This window comes from Heloderma suspectum, chromosome 4 (assembly GCF_057233095.1).
Source record: "Heloderma suspectum isolate Gila_16-S chromosome 4, 16-S_ref, whole genome shotgun sequence".
In the NCBI taxonomy this organism is placed as follows: domain Eukaryota; kingdom Metazoa; phylum Chordata; class Lepidosauria; order Squamata; family Helodermatidae; genus Heloderma; species Heloderma suspectum.
In genome coordinates, this window is record NC_139461.1 from 254,286,604 (window position 1) to 254,310,379 (window position 23,776).

The 23,776-nt window shown below is 43.1% G+C and overlaps 1 protein-coding gene across 2 annotated transcripts in view; it reads right to left on the reverse strand.

The window, feature by feature from the left end:
- Positions 1-23,776, reverse strand: part of PLXNA2 (plexin A2) — a 611,865-nt gene that overhangs the window by 29,250 nt on the left and 558,839 nt on the right. For both annotated transcript variants that reach the window (XM_084853404.1, XM_084853402.1), the window contains 4 exons: positions 17,563-17,629; positions 15,766-15,912; positions 14,848-15,007; positions 11,054-11,157 (listed from right to left, as the gene is read on the reverse strand). In XM_084853404.1, the coding sequence (XP_084709530.1) occupies positions 11,054-11,157; positions 14,848-15,007; positions 15,766-15,912; positions 17,563-17,629 (478 nt within the window). The remainder of the gene's footprint in view (positions 1-11,053; positions 11,158-14,847; positions 15,008-15,765; positions 15,913-17,562; positions 17,630-23,776) is intronic.

Sequence of the window (23,776 nt, forward strand, 5' to 3'; positions counted from 1 at the left end):
CGTGTGGACTGCAGTTGTATGATTGTTATGGGCATCAATTGGAAAGTTGGGATGAACAGGACAACAGTTTCCCATGCTGATTGGTGACCTTTATTCTCCCCGCCCCTCGCCCACTGATTAGTGGATTAGTGCTCTCCAAGGTAATACTCAAGTGTGGAGTGTTCAGGCAGCTCTTTGCAATAAACCAAAGTGATGAAAAACAGGAAAGCTTTCCCCTCGCCCCAAACACTTCTCACTACTGGGTAAACTTTTATCCCATTATTTTTCAAATGTACCACCTCTTCAGCACACAGCTCCCAATGTCTTAAAATTTCAAGAACTATGAGCAGACTATCCTTTCCAAAGGAGCAAGGATATTCAGCTTTCCTGTAAGAAATTTATTTATTTATTTATTTATTTATTTATTTATTTATTTATTTATGTATGTCTGCTTATAGGACAAGAGATGAACTTGAGCACACTCCGGGAGACAGCGGAGGACAAGAGGGCCTGGTCCATGGGGTCATGAAGAGTTGGACACGACAGAACAACTGAACAACAACATAGGACAAGAGAGCTCTCTTAAGATGGCTTACAAAATCTATAAAACATCAATAATATACAATTAAAACCCAACTAACAATTTAATAACAAATAAAAATGAAACAGTAGGACTGAAGCCAATCAAATGCAAACATTAAAATCAACTATGCACTAAAACCATTCCCATCAAGCAGACACATAAAAACCTTAGGAGAAGACCAGTGAGAATAAATGTCTCTTTGGAGCACTTCTGAAGGATGGCAAAGATGGGGCCTAAACCTAGCTGGTAATGGATTCAAAGGCATGGTGCCACAAAAAACCCTATTTCTTGTGCCTACCAGTCTAATTATTTTCAAAGACAGGCAAACAAGAAGAACCTCAGCTGATGACTTTAGAGTGCAGGCAGCTTGGTATGGGCAAAGGCAGTCCTTCAGATAACATGGCCCCAAACCATTTAAGGTTTTAAAGTTTAGCACCAGCACTCTAAATTGGGTTCGGAAATGCAGTAGCAACCAGTGCAACTGGTGCAGTATAAGCTCAGATGATCAGACCACCTTGCATCTGCTAGTACTTGGGTGGCCAGATTTGCACCAGCTGAAGTTCCCGAAACATCTTTACAGGCAGCCCCACATAGTGCCACTGATGCCATATGTGAACCTATCCATGTATTAGTATCCACCAAGGAGATTCTTCTCCATGTGTCCCCTGTAATGGAGGCACTCCTGGCGGTGGTGACATTCATAATAGTACACTCAGCGGCCATGCCTAGATTCTGGAAATCCCTTTCTAGAGAGACTCATCTTGTTCCTTCCCTGGCCTGGTGAAGACCTTGTTGGGGGTTTCTGGATGTACCCAAAAAGTATATTGTCCTGCAGAGCTACTGTAAGCCCTGGTGTTTATTTATAAAGGTGTTTATATCGCACCGTTCTATTTCAAATAAAATATTCAAGGTGGTCCTTGCAATGCTGATCAATGAATTGAACTGAATAAACCCCCAAGCTTTGTAGCGGGAAGAGGAAAAGGAGCTCCTTTTAATTTTAATGAGAACCATGGCAACTGATCCTGGGCAAATAAGTGCTGCTGGCTGAAACTGCAAGCAGTGTTTAAGTCTTGGTTTTGTGAGAGGATGGGACTCAGTAACAAGGTCAACTGGGGAAATTGCCAAAAAGAGTTCCTAGTTAGCTGGGTGGCTAGATGGAGGCAGTTAAGCAGGGCCTCCTTCAAGTCTATGCCGACAACAATAAAAGCAAATGAAGGAGGCTAGATATCTAAAGCAAATTTGTGCAAAATAAAAGCACCAAGAAGAGTTATCTTGTGTGTTTTGTACAACACAGAGAACATGACTCACAATGGTTAAAAGGAATTCTTGAGAGGCCTCAGGAAGCAATATTTCTATTGAGCTGAATGTTCAAGAGTGACAGACAGGCAGAAGTAGGCACAGAGTCACAGTAAAAGGGAGTTTCTGAGAGTACAGCATCAACATTTCTAAGTATTTTCACCTAAGAGGGGGTGTAGTAACTCCTCAACAGGAGGAGGGGTAAGCAAGTGAACAGGCCTTGCTGGAAGTGAGGTGGGTCCCTGGATTTCCACCCTGTAGTAGTCTGCGGCTAGCTGGGCCTCTGGCGCTAACTCTCTATTACTCTTGAATTTCATCTGCCAGTTTTGGTGATGGTGGTGGGAAACACCGGGTTCTTCAAGGTTAAAGCCCCAAGGAATTCCAGTTTCCCTCCTAGTAGGCTAGAGCAGCTAGTAACGTGTGGAAAGTGTGCATGTGTATGCGTGCAGCTGTCACACAATTAGTCAAATGAAACTAAGTAGAAAATAAAAGTAACGAACGATATAATGAATGGAGCTAACTGCAATTACCTTTGAGTGGAGCTGTCAGCCCTCTGTACTTTCATGAGATAGCCAATTTATTTATTATTACATTTCTATCCCACCTTCTTTCCTCTTGCAAGGAACCCAAGGTGGCTTACATGGTCTCCTCTCCATTTTATCCTTACAACCATCCAGTAGGGTATGTAAGGCTGAGAGTCAGTCACTGGCCCAAAATTACCCAGTAAGCTTCATAGCTGAGTGGGAACTAGAACCCAGAGCTCCCGAGTCCCAGTTCAAGACACTACACCACATTGGCTGTAGTGTGAGTTAAATTATTATTTATATTTATTTGTTTGCCACATTAGGACCCTGCCCTTTCTCCAAGGAACTCACAGCAACATACACAGGGTTCCTCATCAGTTTCTCACTCAGATATTGGTAAGGCCAAGAGCTGCTTAGCTTCAGAAACAGAACTGCATCAGGAACCTTCCAAACATTCCTCTTCCACAAAATCTGGATGCTAAATCCAAAATCAAATGAGGAAACTGGCTAAAGCCAGAGGACAGCCATCCATCAACAAGCCTTTGCCTGAGAGCATCTTCCCTTTTCCACAGGAAAATTTGAAGCAGCTGTGAAATGATCCGTCACCTGCATCTTTCAATCCTTCCCTCACCTGTCAAATATTCCCAACCAGTATCTCACTGGTGGTGAGCTAACCCAATCTCAGCAAGGGTTAAATCTACTCTCTCAGTCTAGTGCACTCTCTATTTCACCCTAATCAGCACCTGCAATTGAAAATTCATTGAATTCCTCTGCCATGCAATCCTTGTCTGGACAATGTCATTTGCACACATTACAAGGCTGAATCCTTTGGGGAAATGGGGTTATCAAGTAGCAAATTGCAAGGGCTGCAAAGGTTGCCAGCAGTGCATCTAGGAGACTGGCTCGATTATTTGCTGACTGAAGATAAATAAATGGTTTATGTATGTGACACCAAGAGTGTCTATAGCCCCAGATATCCCTTTAATGGGCGGAAAGCCTACCAGAGAGCTAGCAAAACAGGCAGGTAGAGATATTTTACCTTTCCTAAAGCAGGAAACTTGGGTAGCAATCCTAAGCACATTTACTGGTGAGAGTTTCATTTAACTCAGCTGGGCTTATTTCATGTTTAGGATTACAGTGGATTCACGTGGTTGCTTTTTGACCAGCACAGAATGATTTTTATTTCACATGCCTTATGGTAAGATCCATGTGGACCTGGATCATGAGAAGGGTTCAGTGTGCATCCAGCCTTCTGGGCAACATGGATTTTGTCAAAACTTATTTTAACGTTTGCTGAAGATAGTAGAGTGCCATACACTTGCCAGGCCCTTCATATTGTTGTTGTTGTTGTTGTTCAGTCGTGTCCGACTCTTCGTGACCCCATGGACCATAGCACGCCAGGCCTTCCTGTCCTGCGCTTTCTCCCGGAGCGTGCTCAAGTTCATATTCATTGCATCCGTGATGCTATCTAGCCATTTCATCCTCTGCCGTCCCCTTCTCCTTTTGCCTTCAGTCTTTCCCAGCATCAGGGTCTTTTCCAGGGAGTTTTCTCTTCGCATTAGGTGGCCAAAATATTGGAGCTTCAGCTTCATTATCTGTCCTTCCAATGAGCAGTCAGGGTTGATTTCCTTTAGGATGGACTGATTTGACCTCCTTGCAGTCCAGGGGACTCGTAAGAGTCTTCTCCAGCACCACAGTTCGAAAGCATCAATTCTTCGGCGCTCAGCCTTCCTTATAGTCCAGCTCTCACAGCCATACATTACTACTGGGAAAACCATAGCTTTGATTAGACGGACCTTTGTCGGCAAGGTGATGTCTCTGCTTCTTACTATGCTGTCTAGGTTGGCCATAGCTTTCCTCCCAAGGAGCAAGCGTCTTTTAATTTCATGGCTACAGTCACCGTCTGCGGTGATCTTGGAACCCAAGAAAGTAAAATCTGTCACTGCTTCCATTTCTTCCCCTTCTATATGCCAGGAAGTGATGGGGCCAGATACCATGATCTTAGTTTTTTTAATGTTGAGTTTCAAACCAGCTTTTGCACTCTCCTCTTTCACCCTCAACAAGAGGCTCTTTAGATCCTCTTCGCTTTCTGCCATTAGGGTGGTATCGTCTGCATATCGGAGGTTGTTGATAATTCTCCCAGCAATCTTAATTCCGACCTCTGATTCATCCAACCCAGCATTTCTCATGATGTACTCTTCATATAAGTTAAATAAGCAGGGTGACAATATGCAGCCTTGTCATACTCCTTTCCCAATTTTGAACCAATCGGTTGTTCCATGTCTGGTTCTTACTGTTGCTTCTTGACCCTTGTACAGGTTTCTCAGGAGACAGGTAAGGTGGTCTGGTACTCCCATCTCTTTCAGAATTTGCCACAGTTTGTTGTGATCCACACAATCAAAGGCTTTAGCGTAGTCAATGAAGCAGAAATAGACGTTTTTCTGGAATTCTCTTGCTTTCTCCATGATGCAGCGAATGTTGGCGATTTGATCTCTAGTTCCTCTGCCTCTTCTAAACCCAGCTTGTACTTCCGGTAGTTCTCGGTTCGCATACTGCTGAAGCCTAGCTTGTAGGATTTTGAGCATCACCTTGCTGGCATGTGAAATGAGCGCAATGGTGCGGTAGTTTGAACACTCTTTGGCGTTGCCCTTCTTTGGAATTGGAATGTAAACTAACCACTATTCTCTGGAACTCTGCATTCAGTTGGGTATATCTTCCCCTTTCTCCCTTGCTTTTCGCTTCCCTTCTTTCCTCAGCTACTTGTAAAGCCTCATCAGACAGCCACTTTTCTTTCTTGCATTTCTTTTTCTTTGGGATGGATTGAGTTGCTGCCTCCTGAACAATGTTACGGACCTCCGTCCATAGTTCCTCAGGCACTCTGTCTATCAGGTCTAATCCCTGAAATCTATTCCTCACCTCCACTGTATATTCATCAGGGATATGATTTAGGTCATACCTGAACGGTTTAGTGGTTTTCCCGACGTTCTTCAATTTAAGCTGAAATTTTGCAAGAAGCAGCTCATGATCTGAGCCACAGTCAGCTCCAGGTCTTGTTTTGACTGACTGTATGGAGCTTCTCCATCTTTGGCTGCAAAGGACATTATCAATCAGATTTTGATATTGACCATCTGGTGATGTCCATGTGTAGAGTCGCCTCTTGTGCTGTTGGAAAAGAGTGTTTGCTATGATCAGCATGTTCTCTTGGCAAAACTCTATTAGCTTTTGTCCTGCTTCATTTTGTACACCAAGGCCATGCCTGCCTGTTATCCCGGTGATTTCTTGACTTCCTACTTTAGCATTCCAATCCCCTATGATGAAGAGGACGTCTTTTTTTGGTGTTAGTTCTAGAAGGTGTTGTAGGTCTTCATAGAACCGATCAACCTCAGCTTCTTCGGCCTCAGTGGTTGGGGCATAGACTTGAATTACTGTGATGTTGAATGGTTTGCCTTGGATTCGTACTGAGATCATTCTATCATTTTTAAGATTGTACCCCAGTACTGCTTTTCCCACCCTTTTGTTGACTATGAGTGCTACTCCATTTCTTCTAAGGGATTCTTGCCCACAATAGTAGATATGATAGTCACCTGAATTAAATTCGCCCATGCCTGTCCATTTTAGTTCGCTGATTCCCAAGATGTCGATGTTCAATCTTGCCATCTCATGTTTGACCACCTCCAGCTTACCTTGATTCATTGATCTGACATTCCAGGTTCCTCAACAATATTGTTCTTTACAGCATCGGATTTTCTTTTCACCACCAGACACATCCACAGCTGAGTGTCCTTTCGGCTTTGGCCCAGCCGCTTCACTCTTTCTGGCGCTACTTGGAAATACCCTCTGCTCTTCCCCAGTAGCATATTGGACACCTTCCGACCTGAGGGGCTCATCTTCCGGCGTCATCTCGTTTAGCCTTGTGATACATTCCATGGGGTTTTCTTGGCAAGAATACTGGAGTGGGTTGCCATTTCCTTCTCCAGTGGACCACATTTTGTCAGAACTCTCTGCCATGACCTGTCCGTCTTGGGTGGCCCTTCACGGCATAGCTTATGGCTTCACTGAGTTACGCAAGCCCCTTTGCCACAACAAGGCAGTGATCCATGAAGGGGCCCTTCATATTGCCCAGGTTAAAATCTGCATGCACATAACTTAACTGCCACACACAAGTGAACAATACATGTATTTCCACTGAAAGAGAGGTGTTGGCAACTTAATTTCTGACCCTGAAAATACCATCTTCTTGCTATGTGCCCATCTACCTGGTTTGAGGCACAACGGTTTCAGAAGTACAATGCATTATGTAGGATAAAGTCCAATAATCATGGGAATAAATAGGAAGAGTAGTGCCAGAGGAAAGTAACATGTTAGCTGAGGGAAGTTGTATAACTTTGCAAATAAAATGGAAATGTTTTGGATTTTTCTTTCCTCCTTAGAAATGTTTCATGAATAGCAATAACTATTGTCCAGTTAACACATTATATCCATGAAAGGTTTTCCACACAATTACCAGAGATTGGGGTCATGCCAATGGCCTGACTGCCAAGGTTGTGTGGCTTCCTTTCCCCACCACCTGAGGTCTACACATTGAGTGCGGACATCTACAGGGGAAAGCCTATGTGCATAGATCTTCGTGTGCTTAGGCTTCTATGGGAGCTGGAACCCTGCACAATCTTTGGGGTGGTACAGCCTACCTCTGTGGTATTATTATTATTTAACATCTTTCATATCTACCTTTTAAGACCACAGTCTTCCCAAGGAGGTTAATTGTGTGAAGACCACTTCATGCCTCTAACATGTGAAGGGAGCTTATGTTGAGGAGTATATATACAGCCAAACAACACTTCTGATGTCAGCTTCCAAGATTTTTGTGTGTTAACTGGTGTGTTTATATTTTATTTATTTATTTATTATTAAATTTATTAATCGTCCATCTGGCTGGGCCACCCAGCCACTCTGGGCGATGTACAACATACAATAAAACAGTTTAAAACAATAAAATTCTACAATAAAAACATTTTCTAAAATACCCTAACCCACCCCAAATGCCTGCCTGAACAACCACGTTTTTAATGCACGATGGAAGCTCATTAAAGAGGGGGCATGAAGGAGTTCCCTAGGGAGGGAGTTCCACAGAGTGGGGGCAACCACAGAAAAGGCCCTCTCCCTCATCCCCACCAGTCTAGCTGTCCTGGCTGATGGGACAGACAGAAGGCCATCCGAGGCTGATCTTGTTAAGCAGCCTGTCTGGTGCTGCTGGAGGCGCTCCTTAAGATAGGCTGGGCCGGAACCATATACGGCTTTAAAGGTCAAAACCAACACCTTGAATTTGGCCTGGAAAACAACTGGTAACCAGTGCAACTCCTTCAGCACTGGAGTGATGTGATCTCGCCGGCGGCTGCCTTTAATCAGGCAAGCTGCTGCGTTCTGTACCAGCTGCAGCTTCCGAACCGTCTTCAGGGGTAACCCCATGTAGAGCACATTACAGTAGTCTAAACGAGAGGAGACCAGGGCATGTACTACCAATGGGAGCAGATGGTCAGGAAGGAAGGGGCGCAGCCACCATATCAGATGGAGTTGATACAGCGCTGTCCGGCTCACAGCTGACACCTGAGCCTCCATGGACAGCTGGGAGTCCAAAATGACCCCCAGGCTGCGTACCTGGTCTTTCAAGGGTAGCCGTACCCCATTCAGCACCAGGTCAACATCCCCCAGCCTCCTCTTGTCTCCCACCAAAAGTACCTCGGACTTGTCAGGGTTCAGCTTCAGCTTATTCCTCCCCATCCAGCCACTCACCGCCTCCAGACATTTGGACAGGGATTCTACGGCCAACCTTGGTGAAGATTTGAATGAGAGGTAGAGCTGCGTGTCATCCGCATATTGATGACACTGCACCCCAAACCTCCTGATGATAGCCCCCAGCTGCTTCACATAGATGTTAAATAGCATCGGGGAGAGGATGGAACCCTGTGGCACCCCACAAGTAAGTGGCCACGGGTCCGAAACCTCCTCTCCCAGTGCTACCCTCTGATACCTGCCAGAGAAGAAGGACCGGAACCATCGCAATATGGTGTCTCCAATGCCCAACCCCTCCAGGCGGTCCAGGAGGATACCGTGGTCAATGGTATCAAAAGCCGCTGAGAGGTCGAGGAGAACAAGGAAGGAGCATTCACCCCTATCCAGAGCCCTCCGCATATCATCTACCAAGGCGACCAAGGCCGTTTCTGTCCCATGCCCAAGCCTGAAGCCCGACTGAAATGGGTCTAGATAATCAGTTTCTTCCAAGTGTGCCTTCAACTGCACCGCCACCACCCGCTCAATCACCTTGCCCAAAAATGGCAGATTTGAGACTGGGCGAAAGTTGTTCAGAACTTGGGGATCCAAGGAGGGCTTCTTTAAGAGCGGTCTTATCACTGCCTCCTTGAGGGCTGATGGCATCACTCCCTCCTCAAGGGAGGTGTTCACCACCGCCCTGATCCCCTCACCCAGTCTCTCTCTGCAGCTCATAATGAGCCAAGATGGGCAAGGATCAAGTAAGCAGGTGGTCAGCCTTACAGATGAAAGCACCTTGTCCACTTCATCAGGAGGAAGAAGCTGGAACCGATCCCACAAAACCGGTTTGCCACAGGCCGCCTCTTGCTCACTAACTGTATCCACAGCGTAACACACCTAATCTGGTCAATTTTATCTGCAAAGTGCCTTGCCAAGGCCTCACAGTAGGCCTTAGAATGCTCCAGTGGTTCCGGAGCCACAGGACCGACCAGGCTCCGGACCACTTGGAACAGCCTCCTGGGACAGCACTCTGCAGACGCGATGGAGGCAGCATAATATTCCTTTTTTGCTGCCTTCACCGCCACCTGATAGGCTGAAGATACAGCTCTAGCCCGTGTCTGATCGTCTTTGGAGCGAGACTTCCGCCACCGGCGCTCTAGCTGTCTCACCTCCTGTTTCAGAGCTCGTAACCGCGGATTGAACCATGGTGCAAGTCTATTTGGCCTTAGAGTGCAAGTTTCCCTTTTTCTTCCTTTACCCCTATGCTCCCAGGAGAGTAGATATCTGTACAGGATAAGAGTTAAACTGTGCACCCCTCCCTCCTGACAAACCAACTAAGGTGATGGCATTTACGATGTGGACAGCAGATTACTGACACCACCATCAGGCTTATTCCAATGGGAGGCTACCACATGGCTGTGCGATCAACTAAATTTAACACAAACTGAAAGGAGAAAAAAAATCCTAAAGGAGCAAATGGTAAGAAAATCTGTTCTGCTTTAGAAAATACTGCACTCAGAAGAATTACTATTCATAGAATTTATGGCCAAAAGGGAATAATAATATCCCTTGGTACAATCTACTGCACAATGCAGACCTGATAAAAACTATACTCCCTTCCTTTATTAAATTCCAAGCATCTGACTGAGTAAGAGTCAATCTCCCACACTTTTTTTTTGGTGAATAATTAGACAGTTTACTTATTCATTTCATTTGTGAAGCTCTCAGGGCAACATACAAAATAAAAACAAACACAATGAAACCAGTAATGTCACTTTAAAACAATATAAATAAATAAATAAATAAATAAATAAACACAGAAGAAAAATATCAAGGCAGAATAGAGTAAAGCATTTTTTAAACACGGCTTTAAAACATATGAGGCATAATCAAGTAGCAACGTAAACATTGTAAGAATTTTAAAGTCTTGAGAGATTAAAAAAAGGCATTTTGCCAGGTGTTGGAAAGTCAACAGAATCAGCATAGGGCTTCTCTAATGAAGGCATTCCACAATTTAGTTACTAAGTGGGATATTTCACTGGATACAAATGAAAAACGTACTGAGAAAAATGATGATGCAGATAGGATTTTTGCTGTTCCACCTCAGGCTGAAAAGGTTCCATTTTGATACGCCCATTTCCTGTGTAGCACTCCAGACTTGGACTAGTAGATGGGCCTGGCTGAGTATACTTGTAGATACCCAACATATCATTCACCCTTTTAGCTAGTGCAGCCTTTGCTTGTTAAATCAGATCGAGTGAACTTGCACAATATGGCAAATAGGACTACAAACCTAAATGATCTGCTGAAAGTCACAGATTGGCTCTGTGGCAGCATAGGGAACTGAACCCAGGTCTTCACAATATGGAGACAGTGACATATGAAATGGCCAGTCTTCCTAAATTGAGCTGTAGTACAGCTTTGTGTGTGAATTGGTGGAGAACCAATTGCCCATGCAGACTGATATCTTGCAACATTTGTTCTGACTATCGCTCTATCCAGCTGCATAATCTGCAGCCCGTGGCAGATTTCACCACCACCTTGACACAACGCTCCTCTGTCACATTCTAGTCCTGGGTTTCTGACATGGCAGCTATTGCACCGGCCTCCACCTCCTTTGTGGTGGAAGCTCAGCTCCTTTGCATATGCTGCCTGTCTTACGACGACGGCTGGCATTTTTAATTGAGTCAGTTTTCAGCTCTGCTTGTTCCTGTGAGATGTGTGTCAGGGCTGTTTTCTCTTTTAATATGTGAACACATTGAGCCATTCTGATTTTTCATAAGAATGTGACTCTCCCTGCCTGCCTTGTTAGAAGAGATGCTGAGGAATTAAATGTCTGGTCTTTTTGCTTTGTCTTCCACTCAGCTGATTTCTGTGGGCTGCATGCTAGGTTTGGCTTGCTTACCTGATAATGAATCAGGGTGTTTAGCCGCTTCCAGTCACCCTCAATCTTGGTGGTGATGTCTTCATCCTGAAGGACCACTCGTGCTATTCGGCCCTGGCGCCATTCTGCAGGGGAAACAAGAGCAATCAAGCTCAGAAGCACAGATATCTCTGAAAGGCTGATCCATCAAGAAAGGAAAAAAGGAAAGGAAAAATGGGTTCCCCTCCTGTTTACTCCTGTACAACTGCAGTTGTTAAAGCAGTTTGGCTCCATGCAGATGAGACAAAACTAATCCTAAGACTGCAGAACCACATCACACATCTTAGCTTACCTTCTCCCACCTGTATGGAGAGCTTTCTGAAGAGGCCTTGTAGAATTAGGCAGCATCAGGGCTGGCATCAAGGGTAGGAATTGTTGGGCACTTGCCAAGGGCCTACACCCCAGCAGGGGGCCACTGACAAAAGCTCCCTGGACTTGTTCCTCCTCTTCACCTTTGCAAACTGCTTATTCACCTGCCTCTCGCTCAAGCCCAGACAATGGTGGGAAGGAGGAGCAGTAGATTGCACTGCTTACAAGTGGTAGTAATGGGGAGAAAGAGGAGGAGCGATAGCAGCTAGTGTCAAAGACAGTGAGAAAGTAGACTCACTGAGGGAGCAGGCCCATTAAGGGTGTTTTGTCTATGGACCCTCAAAAACCTGGACCTGGCACTGGGCAGCATAATGAGTGAATATCCAAAGTCAACACTTTTAGGGGTAGAGAAAGGAGACCCTGTCATTAGAACAACACCAAACACTGGAACAGGCTTTAGTTATCTTCCCACAGTAATAACATCTATTTTAGGTGAAGCAATATTGTTTAGGAACCTGGAATGTAAGGTCAGTAAATCAAGGTAGGCTGGAGGTGGTCAAACATGAGATGGCAAGACTGAACATCGACATCTTGGGAATCAGCAAACGAAAATGGACAAGCATGGGCGAATTTAACTCAGGTGACCATCATATCTACTACTGTGGGCAAGAATCCCTTAGAAGAAATGGAATACACTCATAGTCAATAAAAGGGTGGGAAAAGCAGTACTGGGGTACAATCTCAAAAACGATAGAATGATCTCAGTACGAATCCAAGGCAAACCATTCAACATCACAGTAATTCAAGTCTATGCCCCAACCACTGAGGCCGAAGAAGCTGAGGTTGATCGGTTCTATGAAGACCTACACCTTCTAGAACTAACACCAAAAAAAGATGTCCTCTTCATCATAGGGGATTGGAATGCTAAAGTAGGAAGTCAAGAAATCACCGGGATAATAGGCAAGCATGGCCTTGGTGTACAAAATGAAGCAGGACAAAAGCTAACAGAGTTTTGCCATGAGAACACACTGATCATAGCAAACACTCTTTTCCAACAGCACAAGAGGCGACTCTACACATGGACATCACCAGATGGTCAATATCGAAATCAGATTGATTATGTCCTTTGCAGCCAAAGATGGAGAAGCTCTATGCAGTCAGTAAAAACAAGACCTGGAGCTGACTGTGGCTCAGATCATGAGCTTCTTGTTGCAAAATTTCGGCTTAAATTGGAGAACGTAGAGAAAACCACTAAACCATTCAGGTATGACCTAAATCATACCCCTGATGAATATACAGTGGAGGTGAGGAATAGATTTAAGGGATTGGACCTGATAGACACAGTGCTTAAGGAACTATGGATGGAGGTCCCTAACATTGTTCAGGAGGCAGCAACTCAATCCATCCCAAAGAAAAAGAAATGCAAGAAAGCAAACTGGCTGTCTGATGAGGCTTTACAAGTAGCTGAGGAAAGAAGGGAAGCGAAAAGCAAGGGAGAAAGGGGAAGATATATCCAACTGAATGCAGAGTTCCAGAGAATACAAGAAGGCCTTCTTAAATGGACAATGCAATGAAATTGAGAAAAACAATAGAATGGGAAAGACTAGAGATCTTTTCAAGAAAATCGGAGATCTCAAGAGAACGTTTTGTGCAAAGACAGGCATGATAAAGGACAAAGAAGGCAGGGACCTAACAGAAGCAGATGAGATGAAGAAGAGGTGGAAAGAATACCAGAAGAACTATACAGGAAAGATCGTAATGTCCCTGATAGCCATGATAGTGCGGTCACTGAACTTGAGCCGGACATCCTAGAGAGTGAAGTCAAGTGGGCCTTAGGAAGCACTACTAACAACAAAGCTGGTGGAGATGACAGTATTCCAGCTGAGCTATTTAAAATCCTTAAAGATGATGCTGTGCTGCACTCAATATGCCAACAAATGTGGAACACTCAACAGTAGCCACAAGACTGGAAAAGGTCAGTTTACATTCCAATTCCAAAGAAGGGCAATGCCAAAGAGTGTTCAAACTACTGCACAATTGTGCTCATTTCACATGCCAGCAAGGTTATGCTCAAAATCCTACAAGCTAGGCTTCAGTAGCATGTGAGCCGAGAACTACTGGAAGTACAAACTGGGTTCCGAAGAGGCAGAGGAACTAGAGATCAAATCGCCAGCATTCGCTGGATCATGGAGAAAGCAAGAGAATTCCAGAAAAATGTCTATTTCTGCTTCATTGACTACGCTAAAGCCTTTGATTGTGTGGATCACAACAAACTCTGGCAAATTCTGAAAGAGATGGGAGTACCAGACCACCTTACCTGTCTCCTGAGAAACCTGTAGGAGGGTCAAGAAGCAACAGTAAGAACCACACATGGAACAACCGATTGGTTCAAAATTGGGAAAGGAGTATGACAAGGCTGCATATTGTCGCCCTGCTTATTTAACTTATATGCAGAGTACATCATGAGAAACGCCGGGTTGGATGAATCACAGGTCGGAATTAAGATTGCCGGGAGAATTATCAACAACCTCAGATACGCAGACGATACCACCGTGATGGCAGAAAGCGAAGAGGATCTAAAGAGCCTCTTGTTGAGGGTGAAGGTGGAGAGTGCAAAAGCTGGTTTGAAACTCAACATTAAAAAAACTAAGATCATGGCATGTGGCCCCATCACTTCCTGGCATATAGAAGGGGAAGAAATGGAAGCAGTGACAGATTTTATTTTCTTGGGCTCCAAGATCACTGCAGACGGTGACTGTAGCAATGAAATTAAAAGACGCTTGCTCTTTGAGAGGAAAGCTATGGCAAACCTAGACAGCGTAGTAAGAAGCAGAGACGTCACCTTGCTGACAAAGGTCTGTATAATCAAAGCTATGGCTTTCCCAGTAGTAATGTATGGCTGTGAGAGCTGGACTATAAGGAAGGCTGAGTGCAGAAGAACTGATGCTTTCAAACTGTGGTGCTGGAGAAGACTCTTACGAGTCCCCTGGACTGCAAGGAGGTCAAATCGGTCAATCCTAAAGGAAATCAACCCTGACTGCTCATTGGAAGGACAGACATTGAAGCTGAAGCTCAAATATTTTGGCCACCTAATGCAAAGAGAAAACTCCCTGGAAAAGACCCTGATGCTGGGAAAGATTGAAGGCAAAAGGAGAAGGGAACGGCAGAGGATGAGATGGCTCGATAGCATCACCAATGCAATGAATATGAACTTGAGCACACTCCGGGAGAGGGGAAGACAGGAAGGCCTGGTGTGCTATGGTCCATGGGGTCACGAAGAGGTGGACACGACTTAACGACTGAACAACAACATACAAATACATTCTCTATATGCAGGAACTGTAAGTTCTAGTGTGATTGTTCTAAGCAAGAACTGTTGCCTCCTTTGAGATGGCAAACTTCTCAAAGACACATCCCAATCCCTTTTGTAAATCTCTCCCTTTATCACAAAGTAGGAATGCTCCTACCCAAGTCCATGTCGACAGCTCGTGGCCTTTGAGAGTATGGTACGTTTTTATACACTGCATCCAGAATCTTCTCTTTGACCTGGGTGATGGTGTCACAGTTCAGCACCTTCACAGGAATCTCAGGACTGTTCTCATTGTCAGGATTCACACAGTTCAAGATCTAGAAAGGAGAAATAATGGGAATATTAGACTGAATACAGAAAAGCTAGGAAGAATGAAACCATCACCATAAGATGGAAACATTTTTTGCTATGTAATTTCCATAAAAATCTCCTGCATCCTCAATTTTAGTGTTGTTTAGACTGGGAAGATGACCATATTACAACTGGACAATAATTTCCAATTTCACCCAAAGGGTTTGGACGCCTAGACCTGGAAGCACGCGGAGATAATTTTGCCAATTGCATATGTGCAAACAAGGTACACAATACTTTTGTAAGTTAGAAGCTTTTGAAAGCCATCCCTCCAATTATACATATAAACAGCCAATAAATCATAAAACCTCAATTCTGAAAATGCGGGTGAGAACTACTTGAGATGGTTAGCTGCCTATTTCCAGCTATTACTTATATGGATATCTGTAGGTAACTGCCCTACCACTGAAAGCGATGGACTAAGTATAAGAACTGATTCTTTATTTCTGTTAATAGAGGTGCTCCAACAAGGTACTCCCTGCCTACCTGGGCTCTCATGTTTTCACAGGAAACCTCTGTGTTTGGACTCAGAATTGCCGCTGTATGCTGATACACCATGAAAAAGCCCCACTATTATATAGAGACCAGGGAGAGGAAAGAATTTGCCACTTAGCTTCCCAGCTTAATCCATGTCCAGCTATGGGGACTGTGTACTTTCTATGTTCCCCATGATGCTTGGCGACTGGTGCTAGCATAAGCTGTTCCAGAGAAGGCACCCACTCACTAGAGTTTTGTACTCAATCTGCTGCCGGATTAGCTTGTCCTCGCTCAGGGAATAACGTGCCTCCCCCGTAATAGCATCAATTGGGCCTTTCTCCATCTGTTGCTTGATGGCGCAGTACAACATGAAGAGTGGCTCTCCAGCACATTCCTGTTTGATACAGAACACAAGAGAACCGGCACAATAGTAAAGGCAGAACTTGTCTAAGGTAGGCAAAGGTAGGTGGAAAACAAGCTTTATTATAAAGTAGTTACACACTTCTGCAGATATTTTATTTATTTAGCCTCACAGGCAACATGGATGAAATGGATTCACATGTTTTGGTTCCTAAGAATGTGACTTTGAGATTTTTTTTCAGCATTTAGTGAGGAGAAAGGAAGCATGGGCTTTTAGACCTGGACAGACTATACTGGACAGACTTAATTGTGGAAGTCAGTCTTATCCAGGTAACTCCATCTTCTTGTTTAATTCATTGGGAAAGGACCTCAACCAAACACTGACTGGGTTCACACAACACAACAACCCATACTCAGGGTTGAGTGTGGGTTGTCACTGAACCATGAGTTATTGCGTTGTGTGAACTCAGCCACACTAACAAACCATGGTTTGTTAACCACAAACAACCCACAGTTTGCAACCCAACAACAAACCATGGATTCACTTTGTGTGTTGTTCATGGTTAACAACCCATGGTTAGTGCATATGGGTTCACACAACACAACCCACGGTTCAACAACAACCCACACTCAACCCATACTCAACCTTGGAAGTAGGTTGTCATGTTATGTGAACCCAGCTGATGTGGCAAATATGTTGATAGCAGTGGACTTAATTTCTTTTTAGTAGTATTAATAGTAAAAGAACAGCACTAAAAATGAAACATTCTGCCTGCTTATTTATGAAACTCCTTCTCTAATCAAGTATGTGCTGCCTTTTTGCTCTTTTGCTGCAACTCCCTCCTCAAAAACCATCTTTTCCACACTGTCTTTGGTTTATTCCCTTAATCTTCAACCCAAACTTCAACCACGTTTTAATACATGTAACTGTATTTGTCCACATCTATCTCTTCCTACTCTTGTCTCTCTTCCCTCGCTCTGTTTTCCCCATTGTTTATTTTAGATTGTAAGCTCCTTGAGGGCAGTGACCTCACTAGTTCTACCTATAGAACTCTGAAAGGCACCATGTACATTGATAATGTTGTATAAACAATCACAATCATAATAAAATGTATAAAAACAGTATAAATATCTGATGGACTGAATCATAAAGTAGCACAATATCAAATGGGCTCAAATTTGGAAGGGGTATTTGTATCCTCACTCCACCTGAAGTGGACATAAACTGTTCAAAGAGAGAACGGTTGAAATATTCAATTGTTGAGAATGCACTGGAGAACATTTAAGAAAGGAGAACTTAACTGTATAGCCTTGGAAAGACTAGTATTGCTTCCTCATATCCTTTTCAATTTTAACCTTTTGTATCTGAGTCTCTTGATTTCCCTCTGTTGAGTATGCATGTGTGAAATTTTAGATTTGTAATATAATCTAGAAGACCAAATACTAAGCAAAGCAGTATAGGACATACGTGTACTACAATCCTAAATAATCCCGGCTTCCCCCAAGCAAGTACAGAGGAAGCACCAAGAATTTGATAGGTTAGTCTACAATCCCATGCATGTTTAGACAGAAAAATGTCCTATAACTCCCAACATCTTTCCAGGTTAACATAGATAATCAACAAGGACCGCAAAAGCATGGAACACAGCAAATGGGATCTGGGTTGAAGTAACTAGTTATTTACCTTTAGGAATTTGTGAAGAAGGAAAGCAAACCAATTGGTCAACATCTTCTCAGCCACTGACTCAGTCCTGGGGAAAGATTAGGAGGTGTTTTATTAAGCCCACATTAAAACAACAACATATGTCTATCCTCTGCTTAACATCACTGCCCATATTCGATCATCGGAAGCAGTATATTTGATGGTTCTGCATGGTCTTGAAGTGCATTTCATGAGTGCAATAAAAGGAGCATTTAGGCTGCAATCCTATGCCTGTTTAGGTAGAAGTAAGTCCTACAAATCCCAGCATGCCCCAGCCAGCGATGCTGCCTGGGACATGGCAGGAGTTGTAGAATTTTTAAATATCTAAAAAGGCATAGGATTGCGTCCCGAGTGTCAAGGCACCCATGCTCTGGAATGGTCTTCCAATTAACATTAGGCAGGCGTCTACAGCCTTCACTTATCAATGTTTCCTTAAGACTTACAGACTTTGCCTGAGGTGTGACCCAGTCAATTATAGTTACAGTTTTATTGTTGATCAGTAGAATAATTATTGTTATATTTTATTTTTATATTTTAGTGAAGAAGTTGTTATTTTGTTCACCACTTTGATACTTTTGTTGGGAAGCAGTATATAAAGGTGTGAAGTAATAATAATAAAAATAAATAATATCATTAAGTATTACATGTGAGAATTGCTAGTCTAGTTTAACATCGCCCTCCTTCATATATTAGGATGGAATAACATCTGGTTGCTGACAGTCCCTCCATTTTTTTCTACAGTGGGGCACTAGACTGGGGGATTGAATGTCAGGAGATGAATGAAATACAAAATGAAGCTAATAGCGTTGTGCAGATTTCAAATGATGTGGCCATCCATCATACAATGCGCTTGTGCCTCTTTTGACATCTTTTTTATTTTTATTTTTCTACATTCTTCTGTCTCCTGAAGAAACAATGAATAAGAGTCACAACACCAGACAATACTAACAGAAAACCATCTGCTGCAAGAAAATATATATATATATATATATTCACACAAAGATAAACATAACCCCCACAGTGTAATCTGAGGGCAAAACTAAATGTGAACTACTATGGGAATCTGTTGTAATACCATAGCCCCGTATGCTATGTGCTATTCCTTGTCAAGCTGTGAACTTTCAAAGTTTTCAAAAGAAAAGGAAGATGTATAGCCTGGGTGTATAAATATTTACTCAAAAGTAAGTACTACTGTGTTCAGTAGAGCTTGCTCCTAGGAAAGTGCACGAAGGATTGCATCCTTAATCAATTCTTCTTCTCCGGACACCCTTGGCTATCCAGCAATTGCTTATGGTCAAGAGAGCTTCAGTGCAGGCAGAGTTGTCCCATTCATTTCTTTAATTGAGTGACTCAATCCACATGTGCAAAGAATTTGCATGGATTGAGCCTCTCACTGATGCCGTTGGGGAAAACAGTGCACACATCAATGCACCAAAGCATTCACAGAACTTTAGACTGGGACACCTGATTTTAAATTCTTGAGGGATTGTTATAATCAAATCCTGATCTTCTGAGCAACACAGACTAACAAATGTATCCAGCAATTCTTCTGCCAAACTCTCAACTTTTGGCTTCTCTTTTAGATGGAGATGATATATTACTGTATACATACCCCTTCAACTTGTCTGTAGGGGTCTGGAATTTGGTTAAATTAACTGAGTCTCCACTTAAGTCTAAATTTGAAGTGGACTTTGCAAACAAAAAAAAAGTCCCAATCGAGCCAAAGTTAGCTATGATTAAGGCCACAAGCAAATGAAGTTACTTTGGAGTAAGCTTCATTGAACAAAGTGGGACTTACTTTTGGGTAAAAACACATCGATTACAGAGCAATCAAAGTTCTATCAAAACCAGTGGAGAAACTTAGTAATAGCACTTTCAGCCCCAGTACTTTCACTGGAATACACAGCCTGATCCTGTGCATGCTAACTCCAAAGCAAGTCTGTCTTTCTTCAGTCCCAACTAACTGTGGATAGGTTTGCAGTCTTGGTCACAACTTATTTTAGCTGGATGAGGGACAATGTGTACACCCGCTACATGAGCAACACACAAACACAGTTTAACAAATCCTTGCCAAAGTTTGGAGATGGAAAAATTGTATGCAGAGAATTTCAAGCCACACAGCCACATTGTGTCAAGTGGGGTGTATTTTTTCAAGTCCTAGTGCTAAAATTAAAACCATCATGTATGTGTTCACTCGCCAGTGTCAAGCAGGGGCTAGTGTGTTGCAGTGGCTTAGTTTTGGTGAACCTGGGTTCAAATCCCCGCTCAGCTATCAAATTCACTCACTAGGTGGCCTTTACGCAAGTCATATTCTCTCAACCTAAGGCTTCTTGTAAGGCTAAAATGCCACCGTGAGCTTCTTGGAGGAAGGGTGGGAAACAAAATGGAATATATAATAACGGTAATTATTAGCAAATGTCATTTTTAGGATCTCTGAAAATGTGTCACTGCAATGTGTTTCAAAAGAAAGGGGAAGACAAGAACAATTGACTCGATGCTATAGCTTATGAATGCTGGAAGGTCCCTCTCTTGATTTTTGATCAACTGGAATTGGAAAGTCAATCTGGTGCTTTTGTCCCCTGCCCTGCCCCTCCCACACTTTCTGTGAGAAGTAAATGCAGATCGCTTATGAACTGAAAGTAACAAAGCCCAGCTGACAGCCCATCACCAGCCCCTCTGAAGGGGATGCCTGGTGGAGCTGCAACTCCTCACACGTGGTGCAAATTATACCCTCTGGCTCAGTAAATCACTGGAATTTGTGGCTGGTGGCAATCAAGGACAGCAGAGTGACAATGGCAGGGGAAATTGCAGCATTTCTCAAGGGCCACACCCAGCACTAGCTCCCCACATTGTACCCAAGATTATCTCTAATTTAAATACAATGGTTCTTAATGATAGTTTTTAATGCCTGCTCGGCAGGATTGCCAATTCCTCTTTAAAAGGGATAGGGGCGGCCTTATTCCCGGTAACGGGGAAGACTTTGAATGATGTATCAATGAAAGGAGTAGAGTTCCTGTTCTTGCTATGTACAGAGCCAGGGTGTGCATGTGCTCACAAGCAGCTGTGGAGCTCTGCCAGCCAAAAACATGCAAATAAATCTTTTACAACAAGGCAGACTTCTGGTCTATATTGTAGCTTCTGTAGGCTTTCTTCCATAGGACATTGAGAAGTAACAATACCTACTCATCTGTCCCCACCAACATAACAAACAGCATTGCTGTGGATCATTCAGCTGCATATTATCCAGGAATCATAGAATAGTAGGGTTGGAAGGGGCCTACAAGGCCATCAAGTCCAACCCCCTGTTTAATGCAGGAGTTTAAGTCAAAGCATCCCTGACAGATGGCTGTCCAGCCTCATCTTGAATGCCTCCAGTGTGGGAGAGCCCACTACCTCCCTAGGTAATTGGTTCCATTGTCGTATTGCTCTAACAGTCAGAAAGTTTTTCCTGATGCTTAGCCAGAATCTGGCTTCCTGTAATTTGAGCTCATTATTCCGTGTCCGGCAATGATATGCTAGGATGCATTTTTCTTGGATGACAATAAAGTATGCAGTGATTTACTAGGCACCCTTCTTGGCATATTAAGTGGTCACCAGAAATCCAGAAAACCTTTTCCTACCTGATTATATATCCATTTACAACACTTGGCATGGGTATTTTTCAAGTGAATGGATCACTGCCTTGTTGCGGGGAAAGGGCTTATGTAACTCAGTGAAGCCATAAGCTATGCCATGCAGGGCCACCCAAGACCGACAGGTCATGGCGGAGAGTTCTGACAAAACGTGGTCCACTGGAGAAAAAATGGCAACCCACTCCAGTATTCTTGCCAAGAAAACCCCATGGAATGTATCACAAGGCTAAAAGATATGATGCCGGAAGATGAGCCCCACAGGTCGGAAGGTGTCCAATATACTACTGGGGAAGTGCAGAGGGAATTTCCAAGTAGTGCCAGAAAGAGTGAAGCGGCTGGGCTAAAGCCGAAAGGACACTCAGCTGTGGATGTGTCTGGTGGTGAAAAGAAAGTCCAATGCTGTAAAGAACAATATTGTTTAGGAACCTGGAATGTCAGATCAATGAATCAAGGTAAGCTGGAGGTGGTCAAACATGAGATGGCAAGACTGAACATCGACATCTTGGGAATCAGCAAACTAAAATGGACAAGCATGGGCAAATTTAATTCAGGTGACCATCATATCTACTACTGTGGGCAAGAATCCCTTAGAAGAAATGGAGTAGAGAAAATGCGAAGAGAAAACCTAATGCGAAGAGAAAACTCCCTGGAAAAGACCCTGATGCTGGGAAAGATTGAAGACAAAAGGAGAAGGGGACGGCAGAGGATGAGATGGCTAGATAGCATCACCGATGCAGTGAATATGAATTTGAGCACACTCCGGGAAACAGCGGACGACAGGAAGGCCTAGCATGCTATGGTCCATTGGGTCACGAAGAGTCGGACACGACTTAACGACTGAACAACAACAACAACATCAATTTTTCAAGTAGATTTTCATCTACACACCCTTGCTAGCTGATGAGTGAATATTGGGTTCCAAAGATTCTTCTTTATGTAGAAAAAAGGAAATGCCGTAGCTCAGTGGGAGAGCGAATTATTTGCATGTTAGATTCTTGCTGGTATCTCCATTTAAAATATTTTAGGTAGGAGGATTGGGCACATTTGTGACTAAGAACCACTTTGAACATTATTTTTCTTGATGCTGACATTAATGTTCTTGGTCCAATCATTTAAGGAAACTCCATCGTTGAGCTGATCAAAGATTCAGTCAGATCTGGTCATGCTGTGCATAAAAACAAACAAACCAACCTACAACATTCTGAATCCTATATGCAGAGCATATCTGCATATACAGATACCCTATATGCCGAGCAGATTGTTCAAATTTGCCTAAGTCATGCAAGCATGTGCGTGCATGCATGCATGTACACACATACTCTATCTTTACTAGGGTGACCATGTGTCCCATTTTACAGGAACCTCTATTTGAAGGTATCATCGATTCGGTGGGCTGACCAGTACAAGTCCGGTTTAAAGATAAATAACCATAAGAAGAGGAACAAGTGCCTTGAAGTTCCCATGAACAGTTAGCGCCTGGTCAGCAGATTGAGCAGGCATACAGGTTATGTGGTCTTTTCCACTACGATATGTGTTGTATTTCTATTTACATTATAGTAATTATTTCCAAATTTATATGAATACAAATTAGGATATGCAAAGTTAATGCAATTTTTTTTGGTGATGCATAAGTGGCTGCCCTAATCTGTACACATGTTTACTGTGCTAGAATTAATTATGTTTTCATAGAATGCCAACTATTTTGGGAGAAGAACAAATGTTTTCGCTGGACTTGTAGAATGCAGAGGCAGGACTAGGAAACACTGAGATGAACAGGGAGTTGTATAGACAGGAACTTTCTACATGTGTTTCAAAAATGTGTCTAAAGCAATTATGCTTACAGATTTCTTTTTAACAAATATGAAAACTGGGAATCAGAAGCCAAATTGTGCGTGTGTGTGTGTATGGTGCATAAATTAAAACATAAACTGTACAGATCCTTATTCACTAACATGTTTCAATAAACCATGTGCTACCTCTACACTCCTACTTAATTATAGAGATGTGGTGAAACATGAGAAGGAAGGCTCTACAACCAAAGGATCATATGATTTGTATGTACATATACATCTCTCATATAACATGGTAAGTTTTAAGATAGTTAAGAATGCCACCAAATTCTGCACCAGGCTGAAATGTGAGGTTTGTTTTCAGAATAACTGTATAAGAGGAAAAAGCACTACATATGAAACTAAAATGATCCTTCTAGGGCTCTTCTGTTCATGATTATAATCACCTATGTTTCTAGGACAATATGCCTGCATGTATCCTCTCTGTTGGTCATCATATGGTACTATATGTTGCCTTTGCCGGCAACTTACAGCTCCTCAAAACCAATGTTACAGCATTGCAGTGTCATCTATTTTTGTAATTTTGATCTCCATGTAGCTCCAGATACATGTAAATAACGTGCAGGATTTTGTGATGGCACAAGAATCCATAATCACAAATGACTGATATTTAAAAGCTTCATGTGGGAAAGTACCTTTCTTCCTTTTTCTGTAATACTATCATCATCCAATCAACAAGGAGGAAAACACCATGAATAATGATCAGCCAACCAT